The sequence below is a fragment of the Peromyscus californicus genome, unplaced genomic scaffold (assembly GCF_007827085.1).
Source record: "Peromyscus californicus insignis strain IS unplaced genomic scaffold, ASM782708v3 Scaffold_16__1_contigs__length_79575227, whole genome shotgun sequence".
In the NCBI taxonomy this organism is placed as follows: domain Eukaryota; kingdom Metazoa; phylum Chordata; class Mammalia; order Rodentia; family Cricetidae; genus Peromyscus; species Peromyscus californicus.
This window is the reverse complement of record NW_026294458.1, coordinates 66,053,012-66,069,169: the sequence shown is the minus strand read 5'-3', so window position 1 is coordinate 66,069,169 and position 16,158 is coordinate 66,053,012. Positions and strand designations below refer to the sequence as shown.

The window sequence follows — 16,158 nt, the reverse complement described above, 5'->3', positions numbered from 1 at the left end:
AACAACATTTTTTTAAGAGAAGAGGTTATTTTTCTTGGTTTCTTATGCTAACATCATAGAAAAGATGGTTCTGCCTACTGCTGTTATGAACTGTTTTATCTACCAATCATTCTTATGCTGATTAATCATAGTAGCCTTGGAATTAACCTCATCTGCATCCAAATCATGGTTGGGACATGTTCTAATTTTATGGCACTGGGCAAATAATTAACTTCTATTTCCTCGTTTGTAAAAATTAGTTTTGTAGTGAAGATTCAGTAAAATACTATGTGAAAGCACTTAACATCTGCTAGCTACCAAATAAATGCTGATTCTCTTGAACCAAACACTTTCTGATTTTTCTGCTGGTCTACAATTGCTGTTTCTTCTGTTGGCTTTCCATCAACTTATGGGATACTATCTAGGATACTGAAAAACAAACAAAACCAGAATGTTTGTGGTACAGAGCAAAACCATTAGAGGCTACTTCAGTCTTAAACAGAGAGATCTGAGGAAATAGTGATTTCAGCAGCTAGTGATCTGATGGAAATAGCCTGGGTCTTTCTGGGAAGGTGCTTGTAGAGTATGGCGGTACTGGCTGGGACTCTGGGTTTGTGTCTCACCCCCAGGGCTGGGGCTGAGGCTGGGACAGCTGATGGCAGTTACACATGTGTGCACGGGCATTACCCAAGACTTCTAGAGTAACTGTGTCTTCCTGCAGGTTTTGGCCTTGCTCAGATGGAGCGCTGATTTCACAGCGATACTTTCCAGCATCATTTCTTGTAACATTTTTGATTCGTATGTTGAAATCTATCATCTCAGCTCGATCTTTAAAGTCACCTTTTGGGAGGAAAAAGACAATAGTGTTAGAAACAATGCAAGCAACTTTCTATGTAGTGTCTTCCTCAAGCTACTTCATTCAAAACTAAAGCATTTGTTTTCCTGGTAAAAACTTAAATTTAAACATTGAACTTACATGTGCATATTATGCATTTCGGGGGACATTTTTGGACTATTAAAGACTATTAAGTTTCACATACTGCCCTCTCTCTTTCCAGGGTCTCTCTCTATAGCTTTGGCTGACCTGAAACTCTCTATGTAGACCAGGTTTGTCTTAAACTCACAGAGATCTTCATACCTCTGCTTCCTGAGTGCAGGGATTAAAGGTGTATACAACTACATTTGGCATCATGTTTGACTTTAAAGAACTCAACCAAATGCCTGCCTTGCCACCTGTCTCACATCTATTTCTGCTTTCAAAATTGAAGAGTCTGATTTAACTGGTCAAAACAGTAACTTTATATATGCTCATTGCGGTAATAGCAGAGAAGAGGTAGGTAACAAGGATCGTAAAAGCATTATCTTGATTAGCTTCACCTCGCTTCCTTTTGTACTTCTTTGCTTCCAGTGTATGGATGAAAATGTGATCAGCAAGCTTCCCGATCCAGCTGCCGTGCCTTCCCTGCTACGATCGACTCTATCCCTCTGGGACAGTGAGCCAAAGTAAGCCCTTTCGTCCTTTAGTTGCCTTTGTTGGAGTATTTTATCACAGCAACAGAAAAGTTACCAACATACAAACTAGTGCCGTAGCTCACCCACCATTATCATATTTTAATTCATAATAAATTACATAATCCGAAGGAAGAGTCGAGGGTGAAAGACATGTACAACAAATGAAAAGTACTTGCTAACAGTTATGTAACTAACAGTCTATGCATTCCAACTCTCCAGGCTCCTTTTGTAACTAACAGTCCACACATCCCAACTTTCCAGGTTTCTCAGTGGTAGACTTTCCAATCTCATCTTTTCTTTTCTTTTCTTTTCTTTCTTTCTTTCTTTCTTTCTTTCTTTCTTTCTTTCTTTCTTTCTTTCTTTCTTCCTTCCTTCCTTCCTTCCTTCCTTCCTTCCTCCTTCCTTCCTTCCTTCCTTCCTTCCTTCCTTCCTTCCTTCCTTTCTTTCTTTCTTTCCGAGACAGGGTTTCTCTGTATAGTTTTTGGTGCCTGTCCTGGATCTTGCTCTGTAGACCAGGCTGGCTTCGAACTCACAGAGATCCGCCTGGCTCTGCCTCTTGAGTGCTGGGATTAAAGGCGTGCGCCACCACCGCCTGACCCAATCTCATCTTTTCATTTGTTTGTTTTGTTTTATTTTTTGAGACAGGGTCTCACTTTGTAGTCCTGGCCATCCTGCTTGGCCTTAAACTCACAGAGATCTGCCTGCCTCTGCCTCTAGAGTGCCAAGATTAAAGGCGTGCACGATCATGCAGCCCAATCTCAGGCCAGTGTTTTTCTCCTCTCTAACAGTTTGACTAGGCCAGCAAAATAATTGTGTTTTGTGTTTTGTGTTAAGTAACCAAGGGTCCCAGGCTTCGGTGGAATTCTTTTGCTATCTGGTTTTTATGACTGTTGTATTTTAGGTCTCAGACACTGTTCATTTCATCTCACACTTACAGAAACACATTTTCAGTAATCAGTCATGTCCTGTTCCCATTTGTAAATTAAATGGGCTGTACGTGGTGTCTTCTCACTCTGACCTCCTCAAGTTTCCAGTTTCTTACCTTGGAGAGCCTGTTGATAGTAGACCAAGGAGACACCCTGTCCCAGTTTCTTCCACTCCAATCTGGACGAAGTAGTCTTCTTTGGGGTTTTACAAGCTAAAATAGCCTCTAGAAACAATAGGGAAATATGTTTTCTAATTGTTCCTATGAGCTTACACCTTACTTAATTTAAAAAACTTTAAAACAATCTTTAAATTACTTCATTTTTTTTTTTTTGCATTTCCATCCATCCATTCATCTCCACCCAGCCACACACAGAGACATCAATACATCACATCAACAGATACCATGTTGGCTTCACCCAAAGATGAATTGGGAGCATAGCTGCTCTTCTCTGTAATAATTATGTGACATCATCCTAGCTCTGGAATCTGAATGTCCATCCCTGAAATGGAATAGTAGCTCACACGTTGTGAGTGTTCAAAAGCAGCTATATATGCAAAACATACAGGCCTCAACATTGTTAGTACTTGACAAGCAGCAGCTGTGACTAATTATTTACTTGTTAGTCTAAGTCTCGGCATCCGAGGACTCTAAAGTTTGATGGAAGATGCAGGCAAGATGATGTCATTTCAGGCAAAGATGATGTGCATCAAGAGGGAGCTCAAGGGGGAGTACTGGACATTTGCACCTAAGAAAGACACTTGGTCCAGCCCATGCATGCTGGGAAAATGCACAGAAGTTCCTCACCGGCTATAGTCCCATTCAGTTCCCTTGTGACTCTCTATGAAGACATTAATATACACCTAATAGAGCCCTATAATAAATTGTAGGTTCCTACTGCAAAATTACTGCCTATAACTTTGTTTCAATCTGGATTAACTATTACAAGATGAATCTTCACATCAATTCAACTTCAGTGTAGCAAAGATCAGTTTTATGACAGTAAATTTACCAGAGTTCCATCATTAAAGAATTCCTGCCGGGCGGTGGTGGCGTATGCCTTTAATCCCAGCACTCGGAAGGCAGAGCCAGGCGGATCTCTGTGAGTTCGAGACCAGCCTGGTCTACAGAGTGAGCTCCAGGAAAGGCGCAAAGCTACACAGAGAAACCCTGTCTTGAAAAACCAAACAAAAACAAAAACAAAAAAAACCCAAAAAACAAAAACAAAAACAAAAACGAATTCCTGGAACCTCTGAGGGAGTCACCTCTTTTGACTGTCCAAACCAAATGACTTGGGAAGAGTCACCCAACACTGTTTCAATACTACTCCAAGCTGCCAAGCAGAAGCTCTAGCTATAAATAGTTTAAAAGTATGTTTCAACTAGGCTCCTTCGAGTGCCAACTTCATATTTCTGAATATTTTTAACCATAAGGCATGTGGTTTGAGCTTAAAAAAAAAAGCAGAGGATCTTTCACTGAATAAAAAATTAGGTTAAAATCTTTTCCATATGTCTGATTTTGATGTTTAAGAACATTTAATGTAAGGGGCTGGAGGGATGGCACAATGGTTAAGAGCACTGACTGCTCTTCCAGAGGACCCAGGTTCAATTCCTAGCACATGGCAGCTCACAACTGTCTGTAACTCCAAAATCTGACACCCTCACACAGACATCCATGCAGGTAGAACACCAATGCACATAAATAAGTATAAATAAATTATTTTAAAACAAGAACATTGAATGTCTGTTTTAAAAAGTCCTATGTTATAGATGGAGCATAGTCCTGGACAAAAAGTCTGCAGGCACATGTTTGAAAACTAAGCCAGTGCTGATGGGTATGTGACAGACTAAGGGCTTGTTGTTGTTGTTGTGTGTAGCCTGTAGTGTGTTTCTAAATTTTCAGTTGTGCTTCTATTTATAGAGCTAAAATGAAAGGTAGTAGAAAAATGGTTAGAGAAAAAAAAAAAAGGCAAGGGAAAAAAAGAACCCTACGCTGTCTTCAGAGTGCTTAAAGCTTTAAACTTTCACGCCGCTCCGAATGATCGTTTTCAGAGGTGTTTACAACAATGCTCCAAAGACAAATGTATGCTAAGGGACCTGTCTGAGGAAACAGTTCTGTTCTGTTGATTAAGGAGAAAGGGTGGTAACTTCCGGAGTCTTGAGTTTTAGATAGGTTTCCTTCCCGTATTTTGTTGAGTTTTCCAACAATTATGCACACGCCCACACTCATTTTCACTGTTTCTCCGTGTCTTACCTCTTACATCTTAAGAGTTATGTTTATACCACACCACACTATTCATATATTTAACTAAACATGCACACAAATACATCCCTTTTGGTGAGTGCCTCCTGATCCTTCCCTCACTGTCCTGTGGAAAAACTTGAGGAAATCCTATTAGAAAATGTAACCAATGACTTTCCCTACTCTAGTGATTTGACTTTATTCTCCTTCTTATGAAATATATATTATGTGAAGAAGTGATCTATCCAATTGTCCAAAATATGTTCAGTAACACTGTGGACCAGCATTGTTCTTGAGCTGTAATCAGCGAGCAGGGAAGGATCCTTGGCTTTTGGGATCTGACAGTCCAGCAGGAAAAGGCAGGCCGACAAGCAACAAGTGCCCCAGAAGGTGAGAGCTGTGGAGACGGGGAGAGTGAAACAGCAGGGGAGATAGGGATTGCTGGGGCAATGTACAAAACAGTTGACCGCTTTCAGAAGGTAACACCTGATCAAAGATTTAGAAGAAGGGAACTTAGTTCTCAGATTCTTTGAGAAAGTGTCCTGCACAGGGAAGTCCAGACCAAGAGCCCCAAGGCAGTGGTTCTCAACCTTCCTAACGCTGCCACCCTTTAATGCAGTTCCTCATGTTGTGGTGACCCCCCAACCATAAAATGATTTTCATTGCTACTTCAGAACCGTAATTTTGCTACGTTACGAATCATAATGTAAATATCTGCATTTTCTGATCCTCTTCGGTGACCCCTGTGATAGTGTTGTTCCACCCCACTGGGGCACACCTTGAGAACCACTGCCCTAAGGCATCAACACCGTGATCTTGAGCTGTCATCCTCTAGCATTGTCAGAGAACAAGGCTATTGTTTTAGAGTCTGTAGTGTTTTGTTAAGACAGTCCTAGGATATTAATACACATAGTGAAAGTGCTAGCATTATGGGGCTAACATTTCCAGATAAAGAACCTAGATGTTAACTCCACCTTTTCTCCAGCCAAAATTTGAAACTCACAGCTGGCATAATTTTCCATATCTGGCTTCAGAATTACGGTGGCATGGAGGTTCACAGCACAGGCCATCAAGTTAGACCATTGTCACATATTAGGCCTGAGATAATGGGAGCATCATACTCATATCAGTGAAATGATAAAATAGTAATTCTTGTCAAAATTATATATAATATACATCATTTTATATATATGTTTGATGCACATTATACCTTGCATATAGCATGTGCTCCATAAATGCCCTGTTATTTTCATCCATGGGGAAATTCTCTTTAGTTGTAATTATAAGCTCACCTCCACGTGCTAGAAATCCACACAAGATTTCATCACAAGCCTACATTTACATTGCCCAAATCTGTACTAAAATGTTACCTCTGTTTTGGATAGTAAAACAAACAGTGTTGACATAAATCATATTTCTTCACACAAGACACATTAATACACAAAAAGGTGCCAACCTTTTCTATTAAGGTGGATTATGTTGTCAAAACATCTGTTTAATCTTGATTGAAAAAAGAAGACCATTGTTCAAGACAGTGGTTGCTGTTAGACGCTGATTAATAGCTTTCAGGTTTGATGCTGCCGAGAGCTGCTCATGTGATGGCCAAGCCTGGCAGAGCTGCCCTCATTTCGGGCTTAATCTGCTTTTGGCAGCACCATGGGAAGTGAGGCAGACCAGCCGCCCTGAGAATCGGGGATTAATTCATAACTTTTTGACATCAGAGAAATATAAGGAAAAAAAACCTGAGTGAAATGTGTTTCATGTATACAAATCACAAAATGTCACAGATTTTTAGTCACTGCAAAAAAAAAAAATGTGGAAGAAACTACAGATTGATTTTTGCTTAATGAAGAGCCAAATTGGAATCAGCAGGGCACAGATGAAACAGACTAAAGTCCCACTCTAACTAAAAGAAAGTGAAAGAAGAAAACAGCAGACATTTCCTCTGGAGTCAGATTGACTCTGTGTGTGTGTGTGTGTGTGTGTGTGTGTGTGTGTGTGTGTGTGTGTGTGTGTGTGTGTGTGTTTGAGTGTGCTTGCACTGCATTAAACCCAGCACCTTGTACATGGGTAAGCACTGACCTTGCCATGAAGTAATTTCTCACTGAGCATAGTAACTTCATCCCTGAGATTAACTTTTGACTGCAATAAATTATAGAAGGATTTTCTGTATTAAAAAATAAAGCATGTCTTTAAAAAGTAAAGCCAAAGGGCAAAGGATTTCACTTTGGAGTAGAGGAAATGTTCTGGGTCTAGGGAGGGGTTGTGCTTTTAGAACATTTTGGATATACTGAATCCCACTGAAGTGTTTACATTTTAAGGTGTCAGATTTTAAAGTTATGTTAATTTTGCTCAGTGTTTTAAAAGTAATGTAAGAATAAAGCATGTAATCTTGACATTTTAATAGCGATATTAAACCGAAGGCATGTACACCCACTGCATCTGGCTGGACCTAGGTAAGTGCCTCTGGGAAAGTGAGTAGAAGGCTGAACTTCATTTCAACTCTTGAGGTCATCCTCTCCTGCTGTGCACACTCTCTGCTTTCCAGCCTCCCTTCTGGCATGGTGCCAGCTCTGTTTAGCCTCCTGCACACACTCTGAAGTCCAACTCACTTTCAGGCATTTATACCTCTTAGCCACCTTCCCTCATTTGAAATTGACCCGCAATGAAGTGTGTCTTACTACCTTAATCATGTAGTATATTACAACTTAAAAGCCTTCACTGAATTATCTGAGTGCTTTTTGTTATACCACCCTAATCTTGTACTGCCGAGGTGACCTAATGGAACTTCTACCCCACCCTCATCTTGTTCATCTTTGAAACCAGGATGCCTGAGGCCAAAAGTTCCTCTTCAGAAGAGCAGACCAAAACCTGACTGGCTATCAGATGGCTACCAGAGTGGCCACTACAGAAGTTCCAAGTACATGATAAATGGCATCCACTACGAGCATCCTGGCTGAGGATAAATGCCATCACAAGAACCAAACAGACCACAAAAGGGGAAAAACAAGGTGTGAGCAGGCAGCAAGTCAAATGGCTCAGCAGGTAAAAGGCCGGAGACCTGAGTTTGATCCCTGGGAATCCACATAAGGTAGAAGGAGAAAACTGACTCCACAAAGTTGTCCTCCCACCCTGGATGCCCTTTCCCAACACACACACACACACACACACACACACACACACACACACACACACACACACACAGTGTGGAGTGGGCAGAAGATCTTAAATAGAAAGACAGTACATAAACCAATCAATCCAATTAAACCGGTAAGATGCCGTACCGTGGTACTCTATAACTGTAACTTCTTGATGGTGGTCTTTTGATGCAGAAAATCCATTTGCCTTATGGTCTGAAAGAGTAAAACAGATACATAATCAATATGGAATTTGTTTTCAAATGTTTGAGTGGGACACAACATTCAACAAAGCCAACATAAACTAAGTAACAATTGTTACACAATTCATAACACATAACATAAAACATCAAAACAGGGAAACCATACCACACGCATCACTTTCATTTTCTTTGTGGTGGTTTGGGCTTTTAGTATTTCCCAAGCAGAATCTATAGCAGGAAGTAATCTCTCCTCAGAACCTCTGAAAACAAGTATGCCCTTAATTTACCTTATGCAATGTCATATCTATGCACCCTTCCATCCATTCATCCAACCACCCACATATCTGTCCATCTATCCACCCGCCACCCACATATATCTGTCTACCTATCCACCCACCCACCCACATATCCATCCACCTACCCACTCATCCACCCATCCACCCACCCAACCACCCACATATCCATCCATCCAGAGATAGCTTCTTAGAGAAGACTCAACTGTCTTGTTTTTATGTAGTCTTTTATTCTCTCCTTGATTCAATTACCATTTTCTTTGCAAAAACAAAAATCAAAAATCAAATACTTATTACTAGTTCTCCCTTTCTTCTAGACACCTGTCTCTCCTTTCTCCCCTTCCACCCCAAATTCATGGGCAAAAGCAACACAGCAGCTTGGTTGAGAACTTCCTTTAGTTTCTACAAATTTCATTTCCGTGAAAGGCATCACAATGCACAGGGTCACTCATGCCAGAATCTGACACTTTTCCCAGCATTCACCTGTCTTCACACCTATACAGTCCGAGAATTCTGCCACCCACGACAGCGCTTTGAGTATTTGTCCTTTTTGCTCTTACATTCTCCAGTGTTCCTTGTTTCAAGAGGGTATATAAATACCTCAAATCAAGCACGAGTAAAATAGGGCACATCTTGCCTCATCACTGTGGAAGAAACACTGGGCAGAACAGACGTGGACAAAAAGGAATAGCTTCGGCAAGCATCTGAGAAACCACCATTGCACCTGCTTCCCAGACTTGTGGTAGACGAGGACGTGAGTTGGCCAACATGGATCTCGGTATCCATGAAGAAGGTCGTTCACCCAATCATCATGCTGCCATGATGTTCTTCCCAAGCTCATTAGGCCAACCAAGCATGAAACTATGAGCCAAAAAAAAAAAAAAGTTCCCACCTTAAGGTTTTTCTCAGGTATCTTGGTTACAGCAAAAAATAATAATAATGCTCAACGCACATTAAGTACTTAGATGTCAGGCCGTATCCCCTGTGCTTCGTGCTTCCTAAGTATGTACTCATCCTACTCTTATAAGAATTTTCTGTGGTTATGGCTTGAATATGAAATCTTCCCCCAGGATAGTTCATGGTTTTATTTGGGGGAGGTTCTGGAAACTTTACAAGTGGTGGCCTAGCTGCAGGAAGTAAGTCACTGGGATGGGGTATTGGAGCTAACTTGACCTTGGCCCTTTCCTGTCTCCTGCTTTCTGCTTCCTGTCCACCATGGGGTGAAGAAGGTCGTTCACCCAATCATCATGCTGCCATGATGTTCTTCCCAAGCTCATTAGGCCAACCAAGCATGAAACTATGAGCCAAAAAAAAAGTTCCCACCTTAAGGTTTTTCTCAGGTATCTTGGTTACAGTTATGCAAACGTAACTACTACAGTACCCAAATCCCACGTGGTTACTCATACTGTACTATCTATCCTCTTCTGTATTATACTGTGCTGTACTGTATTAGGCACAGTGCCCCATTTCTTTCAAGTTGAACTATGAACAAGGACTGCCAATTAATACAGATGTCTCATGGAAAGGTCCCTTGTTCTACTGAAGGCAGGATTGGGGAGAAGAGAAGTTGGTATTGATGAAGGCAAAGGATTGGCTCTGATCACAACAGGAGGGTAGAAGTGAAGAGACCGTGCTCAGTAAAAAAGGACACCATGGGAACCTCAGAAGGCTCTTGACCATGGTTTCTCAATCCTGATACTATGACCGTTGGGGATCAGGTAGTTTCTTATATGAGACTGTCCTGTACACAATCATGCAGTTACACCATCTCTGGCTTCTACCCACTAGATGAAGGTAGCACCCTGCCCATGTCCTGACATCTAAAACTGTAGAGATAAATGGATAAATGTGCCTTGAAAGTGTGGTGTGGAAATCACTCGTGGTTGAAAAACCCTGCTCCAGTCAGGCTAGTTTAAGAACCAGGTATAGACATATACCAATAGACTTAAGGAGAACAGATAATTGTGAGCTCAAGGATTTTAAAGTTCTTATGAAATCAAAATTTTATAATGATGAAAGAATTTATTATATTTCTGGGAAGGAGAAAAATCATGTGAGATGACATCTTCTCTTTGGCTTGTTTATCTGTGGGTGTTTCCTTCTCATGCCTAAGGAACACAGCCATTCAGGAGAAATTTTTATTTTTCCTTTTTATCTCTCTATGAAGCATGGTAGAATGTCTCATTGCAAATTAAAGTTCCCCAATTTCTGCAAAACTTAAGTATCTAGTTGTTCAATTCAGGTTTTGATTCCAAATTGCAACTGTCTCCACCATGGAAACTGGTAAGCTGGTGTGGGGGAAGAATGTGGACCTCCATTGATCCTTGTCACTGAGGATCAGAAGTGCAGATGGGTGTGGAAGGTATCAGGCCACTGGGCTCAGCGACAGAGAGGAGTCGGGGCCACCAAAGTGTCACTTCAAAAAACTTTTATGTCAAGAACCATGAAGAAGGTCCAGGGAATCTCTTCAAATCTCCTTTCTGCGTCTCCCATATACTTCCTTCCTGTGCAAGCTGTTTCCTTCCCTCCAATGTTCCTCTGAAATTGTTCACCTCTCCCTTCTCCAGAGCTGCTTTTTCTACCCTCTTTTTTCCTTCCCCAGTTTTATTCTCTGGAGTTGGAAGACAGAGCCTGTACCTTTGGAGAGCAGAGGATGGGTCAAAACTACAGCTAAACCAAATTCTCACAGGTGAGCTTAGCAAAAAGTCGACCTTCTTGTGTCATCCTACATTTAATGATAAAAATCTCTGGATACAGCTGTAATAATTACGATTCCAAACTTGAAAGGTTTTGAAACTTTCAAAGGACACTTTGAAACATGTGAATTAGTGTCCCACAGCAGCTCTTGATTATGACCACCGACAAGTCTTGTGATTTTTCAGACAAAACAATAAAGATTAATATTCTCTGGAAACCAGTTAAGGGGAAATCTGAGCAAAAGAGGAAGAGATAATCTTTGCTCCCTTTACATTGTCCTAGCTTTGAACTCTCCAAACACCACACGCCTACTGAGAGTGTTTATTTTCTTCAGCTGAATTGAAGGTTTCCATTTACCCAGGGATACTTCAAATCTCAGACTGGAAGGTTTGGGAGCTAGGTTTCATGACTCAAAACAGGAATATGAATATTTTTCCTTTTTGTCAATTCCAATTTTCTACTTACTAAAACTTCTTTTGAAAGATATTTTTTAAAATTCCAAAGATCACTAAAAGTTCTATGGAAAATAACAACTTTATTCATGAGTTCTACTCACTCTCTCATAAATTTCACATACATGTATTCGAAAGTTTAAAACTTTTATTTATTTAATAACGCTTTCATTTTTAATTATGAGTTTTATTTATTCTTAAGAATTGCATACATTAAAAAGATTGCATATGCATATAAAATGAAATATGATCATTCATCTTCATTCCATCCTCCTTCACCCCCCTCTAACTCCCCCTGTATGGCAAAAACACATGCCTCCCCCTCCCAACTTCATGTCCTATGTACGTATGCATATATATACTGGTGATCCCTAAAACCTCATGGTAGAAGGAAAGAACAGATACACACACACACACACACACACACACACACACACACACACACACATTACAAAAGTTTCATTTTGGTCTATAATAGACTTGTGTTGTGTTTTATAGACAGTACTCATCCTACCAAACTGGACTTCCTTTGTGCTATAATTTTGATAGGAGGTAATAATTAATAAAATTAGCCGGGCGGTGGTGGCGCACGCCTTTAATCCCAGCACTCGGGAGGCAGAGCCAGGCGGATCTCTGTGAGTTCGAGGCCAGCCTGGGCTACCAAGTGAGTTCCAGGAAAGGCGCAAAGCTACACAGAGAAACCCTGTCTCGAAAAACCAAAAAAAAAAAAAAAAAAAATTAATAAAATTAAAAAAATTAAAAAAACTGATAACAATGGTGATGGTGGAAACCTGTAGCTGGAGAATTTTTCTCCAGCTCCCACCGCCAAGTCCCGCCAGTCCCGTAGCCCACTTATAAAATAAACACACAGAATCTTACATTATTTAAACTGCTTGGCCATTAGCTCAGGCCTATCACTGTCTAGCTCTCACTCTTATATTCAGCCCATTTCTATTAATCTTTACTTTGCCACGTGGCTCGTGGCTTACCGGTACTTTACATCTTCCTTGTCTTGGCAGTGGCTCCAGCGGACCTCCCTTTTCTTCCTCCTTCCTCAATTCTCCTCTCTCCTTGTCCCGCCTATACTTCCTGCCTGGTCACTGGCCAATCAGTGCTTTATTTATATAGAGCGATATTCACAGCAGAAACCTATTCAGTTCTTCATTCCAATAGACCTGAAATGAGTTCTTTTATTGCCTCATCATGAAGTACAGTGCTGGGGCCAGAATCTTCCAGATTTTAAATTGTCCCTTTGATTCTATCACAAATCCAGTCATGCGCACCTTAAACAGCCATTTCACCTGAATTATGACAAGTAGACTTTCACATTCTACATTTGGTCAAAAAAAAACTTTGTTACTGTCTTTTAATATTTGATTTGAGTGAACTTCAAAAATTGGAACTTCATCTAGTTGCACACACTATCCTGATGTCCTATGACTGTTTCAGGACCCAGATCCAAAGGTCCCAGAGATGCAAATGTGTATGGATACTCATCAAGCCATTTTTAAAATCTGTTTGGTGACTGACCCAAGCTACTGTATGTTTTGTGTGAGGTCACAGCTAGGGGTGTAGGAGCAGTTTTGGAATAAGAGTAAGTTAGAGAACTGCCTTTACCAAAAGAAAAAGGAAATTATAATCCTTGGATTTACAAGAAATGAGGGTAGCTAAATGTGAGTAATCTTCGCCTGCCAATCACAAACATGACAGTCGGATGACGCTGCCAGACCATTGTTTCCATGTCTGCCCTTTGGAATAAATGGTCCTTATTCTTTTGGCTTCCTGAACACTAATCAAAGGAAACCTGAAGCAACAATAAGCAGGGAGGTTTCCCTTGGCTTTCAGATTCCTTCTGTTAGCCTTTATGTCAGTCGAATATAATTGGTAGCACGTGTGTGAAACGTAAAGGCTCAGATTCTGTGAGTCCTCATCTCACCGGAGACTTGGCAAATAATATCTATAAAACCCTCTATTTTAAGAATTGGGGTTTGATGGAACCCATGAATGTGTACATAAAGTCATTGGTCCTGTAAGAGCCTCAGTGTTTTAATGGTGGAATTATCAGGCCAGAGTCCTTGGAGACCACTTCCTTTATCCTGCAGTAGTCAAACTGAGGAGCTAAATAAACTCATTAACAAGAAACCCGTAAGTGTATGCTCTGTGAAAGACAGTGTAAGAAGTGTCCCTCTTAAGCTAGGGATGTAGGTTAGTGAGAGAGTGCCTGCCTAGCATATTCAAGGCCCTTGCTTTAATTCCTAGTACTATGAAAACAAAAAAGAAAAAATTCTGTTCTTGATAATTTCACAAAAATGTGCTTATTGACAGGTCCTCCCTACCCCATGTCCAGGGTCTTGGGTGATACCCAGGCCAAGGTTGGCCACAATGGGCCTTGCTTAATGACTTTATTTACTCTACCTTATAAGTCTTCTGCTTCAGAAAAATATTGAAAACCTTAGCAAAGCTAATGCAAAATATATGCTCATTCAAAGATTACAAATCTGACAGTGTGGTGATATTAGAGAATTCTTTTAATACATCTTTTTGCTAATTTTTATAAAACACAATTTTTAGTCTTAACTGCTTTAAATAAATTGAAAATATTGGAACACTGAGCTGTTATTAGCAACCCTGAAGTTGCTAAAAAAAAAAAAAAAAAGATACAGAAGTGGAACTCAGAGGCCACAGAAAGTTTGAAACAATACGAGCATGGGTATGGGCAGAGTTTAGCAGGAGGCAGAAGTGCTGTCTTGCATCTGATGCTTAAGTGATTGTTGGTTTGGGATTTTTTTTTTGTCTGCACATTTTGCCTGTATGTAAGTATGTGTACTGTGTGAACCCCTGGTGCCAGTGGAGGCCAGAAGAAGACATCAGATCCCTTGGAAGTGGACTTCCAGATGATTGTGAGCCACCATCTGAGTGCTGGGAACTGAACCCTGTCCTCTGCCAGAGCAGCAATTGCTCTTACTGCCAAGCCATCTCTCTAGCTCCCACTTCAATGATTTTATAAATATAAAAAAAAAAATGTGGACTAACCATTCCTCTGTCCCCGGATCAAAACAACCAGTGAACAATTTTTGAATCTGCTTTTAAGACATTTCTTACTGGTTTTTCAGATTTTCAGAGATGATATTGGTGACTCAGAACCAGAGCTCTAGTTCTTGGACTCAGGCTCAAGAATTAGGCTTTAGGCATTTGCCCAGAGCTGATCGAACTGGAGAAGTGATGTACAATAGTTGACTCAAACATAATTTATTTGGTAATTCTCCTGTTTTCTTGATTTTTAAATTTAAATTTTTTCATATAATGTATTTTAATATAATCTTTCCTCTCCCCCTAGTAGTTCTATTGTTAAGCTCATTTCTACTGACAAAACTACCAAATTTTGACAAGGGTTCTGGACTTTGGGACTTTAAAAGCCACATCAATGTATAGTAATTACATGATTACAATTGCAGAGTAAAGGGCAATGAGTAATTTTACTTTGGTTGTCAAAGCCAGATGGCCCATTTCTCCTGTTGAGGTGTGCCTGTGATACACCCCAGAACGCCGGCCATCGCTGAGGAGGACACTGCCTTGTCCCTCTTCCATGCCATCGCGGAGGATGGTGTATTTTTGAGATCTGATATTTAAATAGTTCCATTGCTTGCTGTTGCCTTCATCTTAGGAAAAGCCAAGCAGAACATATAAAGGCAGAATGTCAGCCCTCAGCAGTCACAAAGTCAAGTGCATGTTTTCTTTCTTCTCACATTTTAATGTGGTTTCTCTCTCCCTCAAAAAAAAAAAAAAAAAAAATCGGTCTTCCTAATAGGAAGAGCCAGAATGTAAAGGTCTGAGAGTAGAAGGATGTCTGTTTCTTTGTGCTCCCCCATCTCTCTCTCTTGCTCTTTCTCTCTCTCTGTGCCTCTTTTTCTGTCTCCATCTCTCTTTCTCTCTCCTTCCTCCTCCTTCCTTCATGCCTTCTCTCCTCTCGTTTCTTTCCTCCAGCTCTCTACATCTGACACAACTGAATGACTGTGAGAGAGGACTGTGTTATCTAATTTCTAATCCCCACCTCACTGGGTTGCTGTCTAGCCTTGTAAGTAGTGTTCATAGTAAATTCTACAGAGTGTCACGTTCCTCCTGATAATCCTGTGCAATTTGTGATATTAGTTAGTGCAATCATTATCAGTTATTCTAAAAATACCTAATGACTTAAATGTTTATTTTAAAATGTAAGATAATGTATGTCCAATTTTATAATAATTTTATACAAGATACTGCCTGTACTTTACTTTTGAAATAAAAACCCTTATCATACTTCATATTTTGAATCATGTTTTCGGTGAAGTATGTTAATTTAACTAATATCATTAGAAGTTTAAAAACTGTTGTGGTGCAAAGTGAATATTTATTTTTAGTCCCAGCAGCTTATCTTAGATGAGTAACAGAAAAATATGAGAACTTTGATTCTTCAGTTAGCAGAGTGAGGGGTGGAGAGAGAGAAGGGTTTCATTAGGAGGGGGGACTTCAGCAAGAGCCGTTCGCCGTTAGGGAAATAATCATCTCTGCCTCATTTTCTGAACTTCTGCCAGTAGACTTGGAATACATCCATAAGAATTAAAGATGTTTGGTAGCCAACTTTAAAACAACCATTGACCTCAACCACCAGGCCTACTTAACAGTTTTTTGTTTGTTTTCCTACTTACTTTATTCTGAAAAACTAAAGAAAAACTTGGTCCA

The 16,158-nt window shown here is 40.3% G+C and overlaps 1 protein-coding gene across 1 annotated transcript in view; it reads right to left on the bottom strand.

Moving 5' to 3' along the window:
• Window positions 1-16,158, bottom strand: part of Jam2 (junctional adhesion molecule 2) — a 53,954-nt gene that overhangs the window by 17,723 nt on the left and 20,073 nt on the right. The window contains exons 2-4 of the mRNA XM_052741062.1: window positions 7,942-8,010; window positions 2,534-2,641; window positions 667-819 (exon numbers count right to left, since the gene is read on the bottom strand). Coding sequence (XP_052597022.1) covers window positions 667-819; window positions 2,534-2,641; window positions 7,942-8,010 — 330 coding nt within the window. The remainder of the gene's footprint in view (window positions 1-666; window positions 820-2,533; window positions 2,642-7,941; window positions 8,011-16,158) is intronic.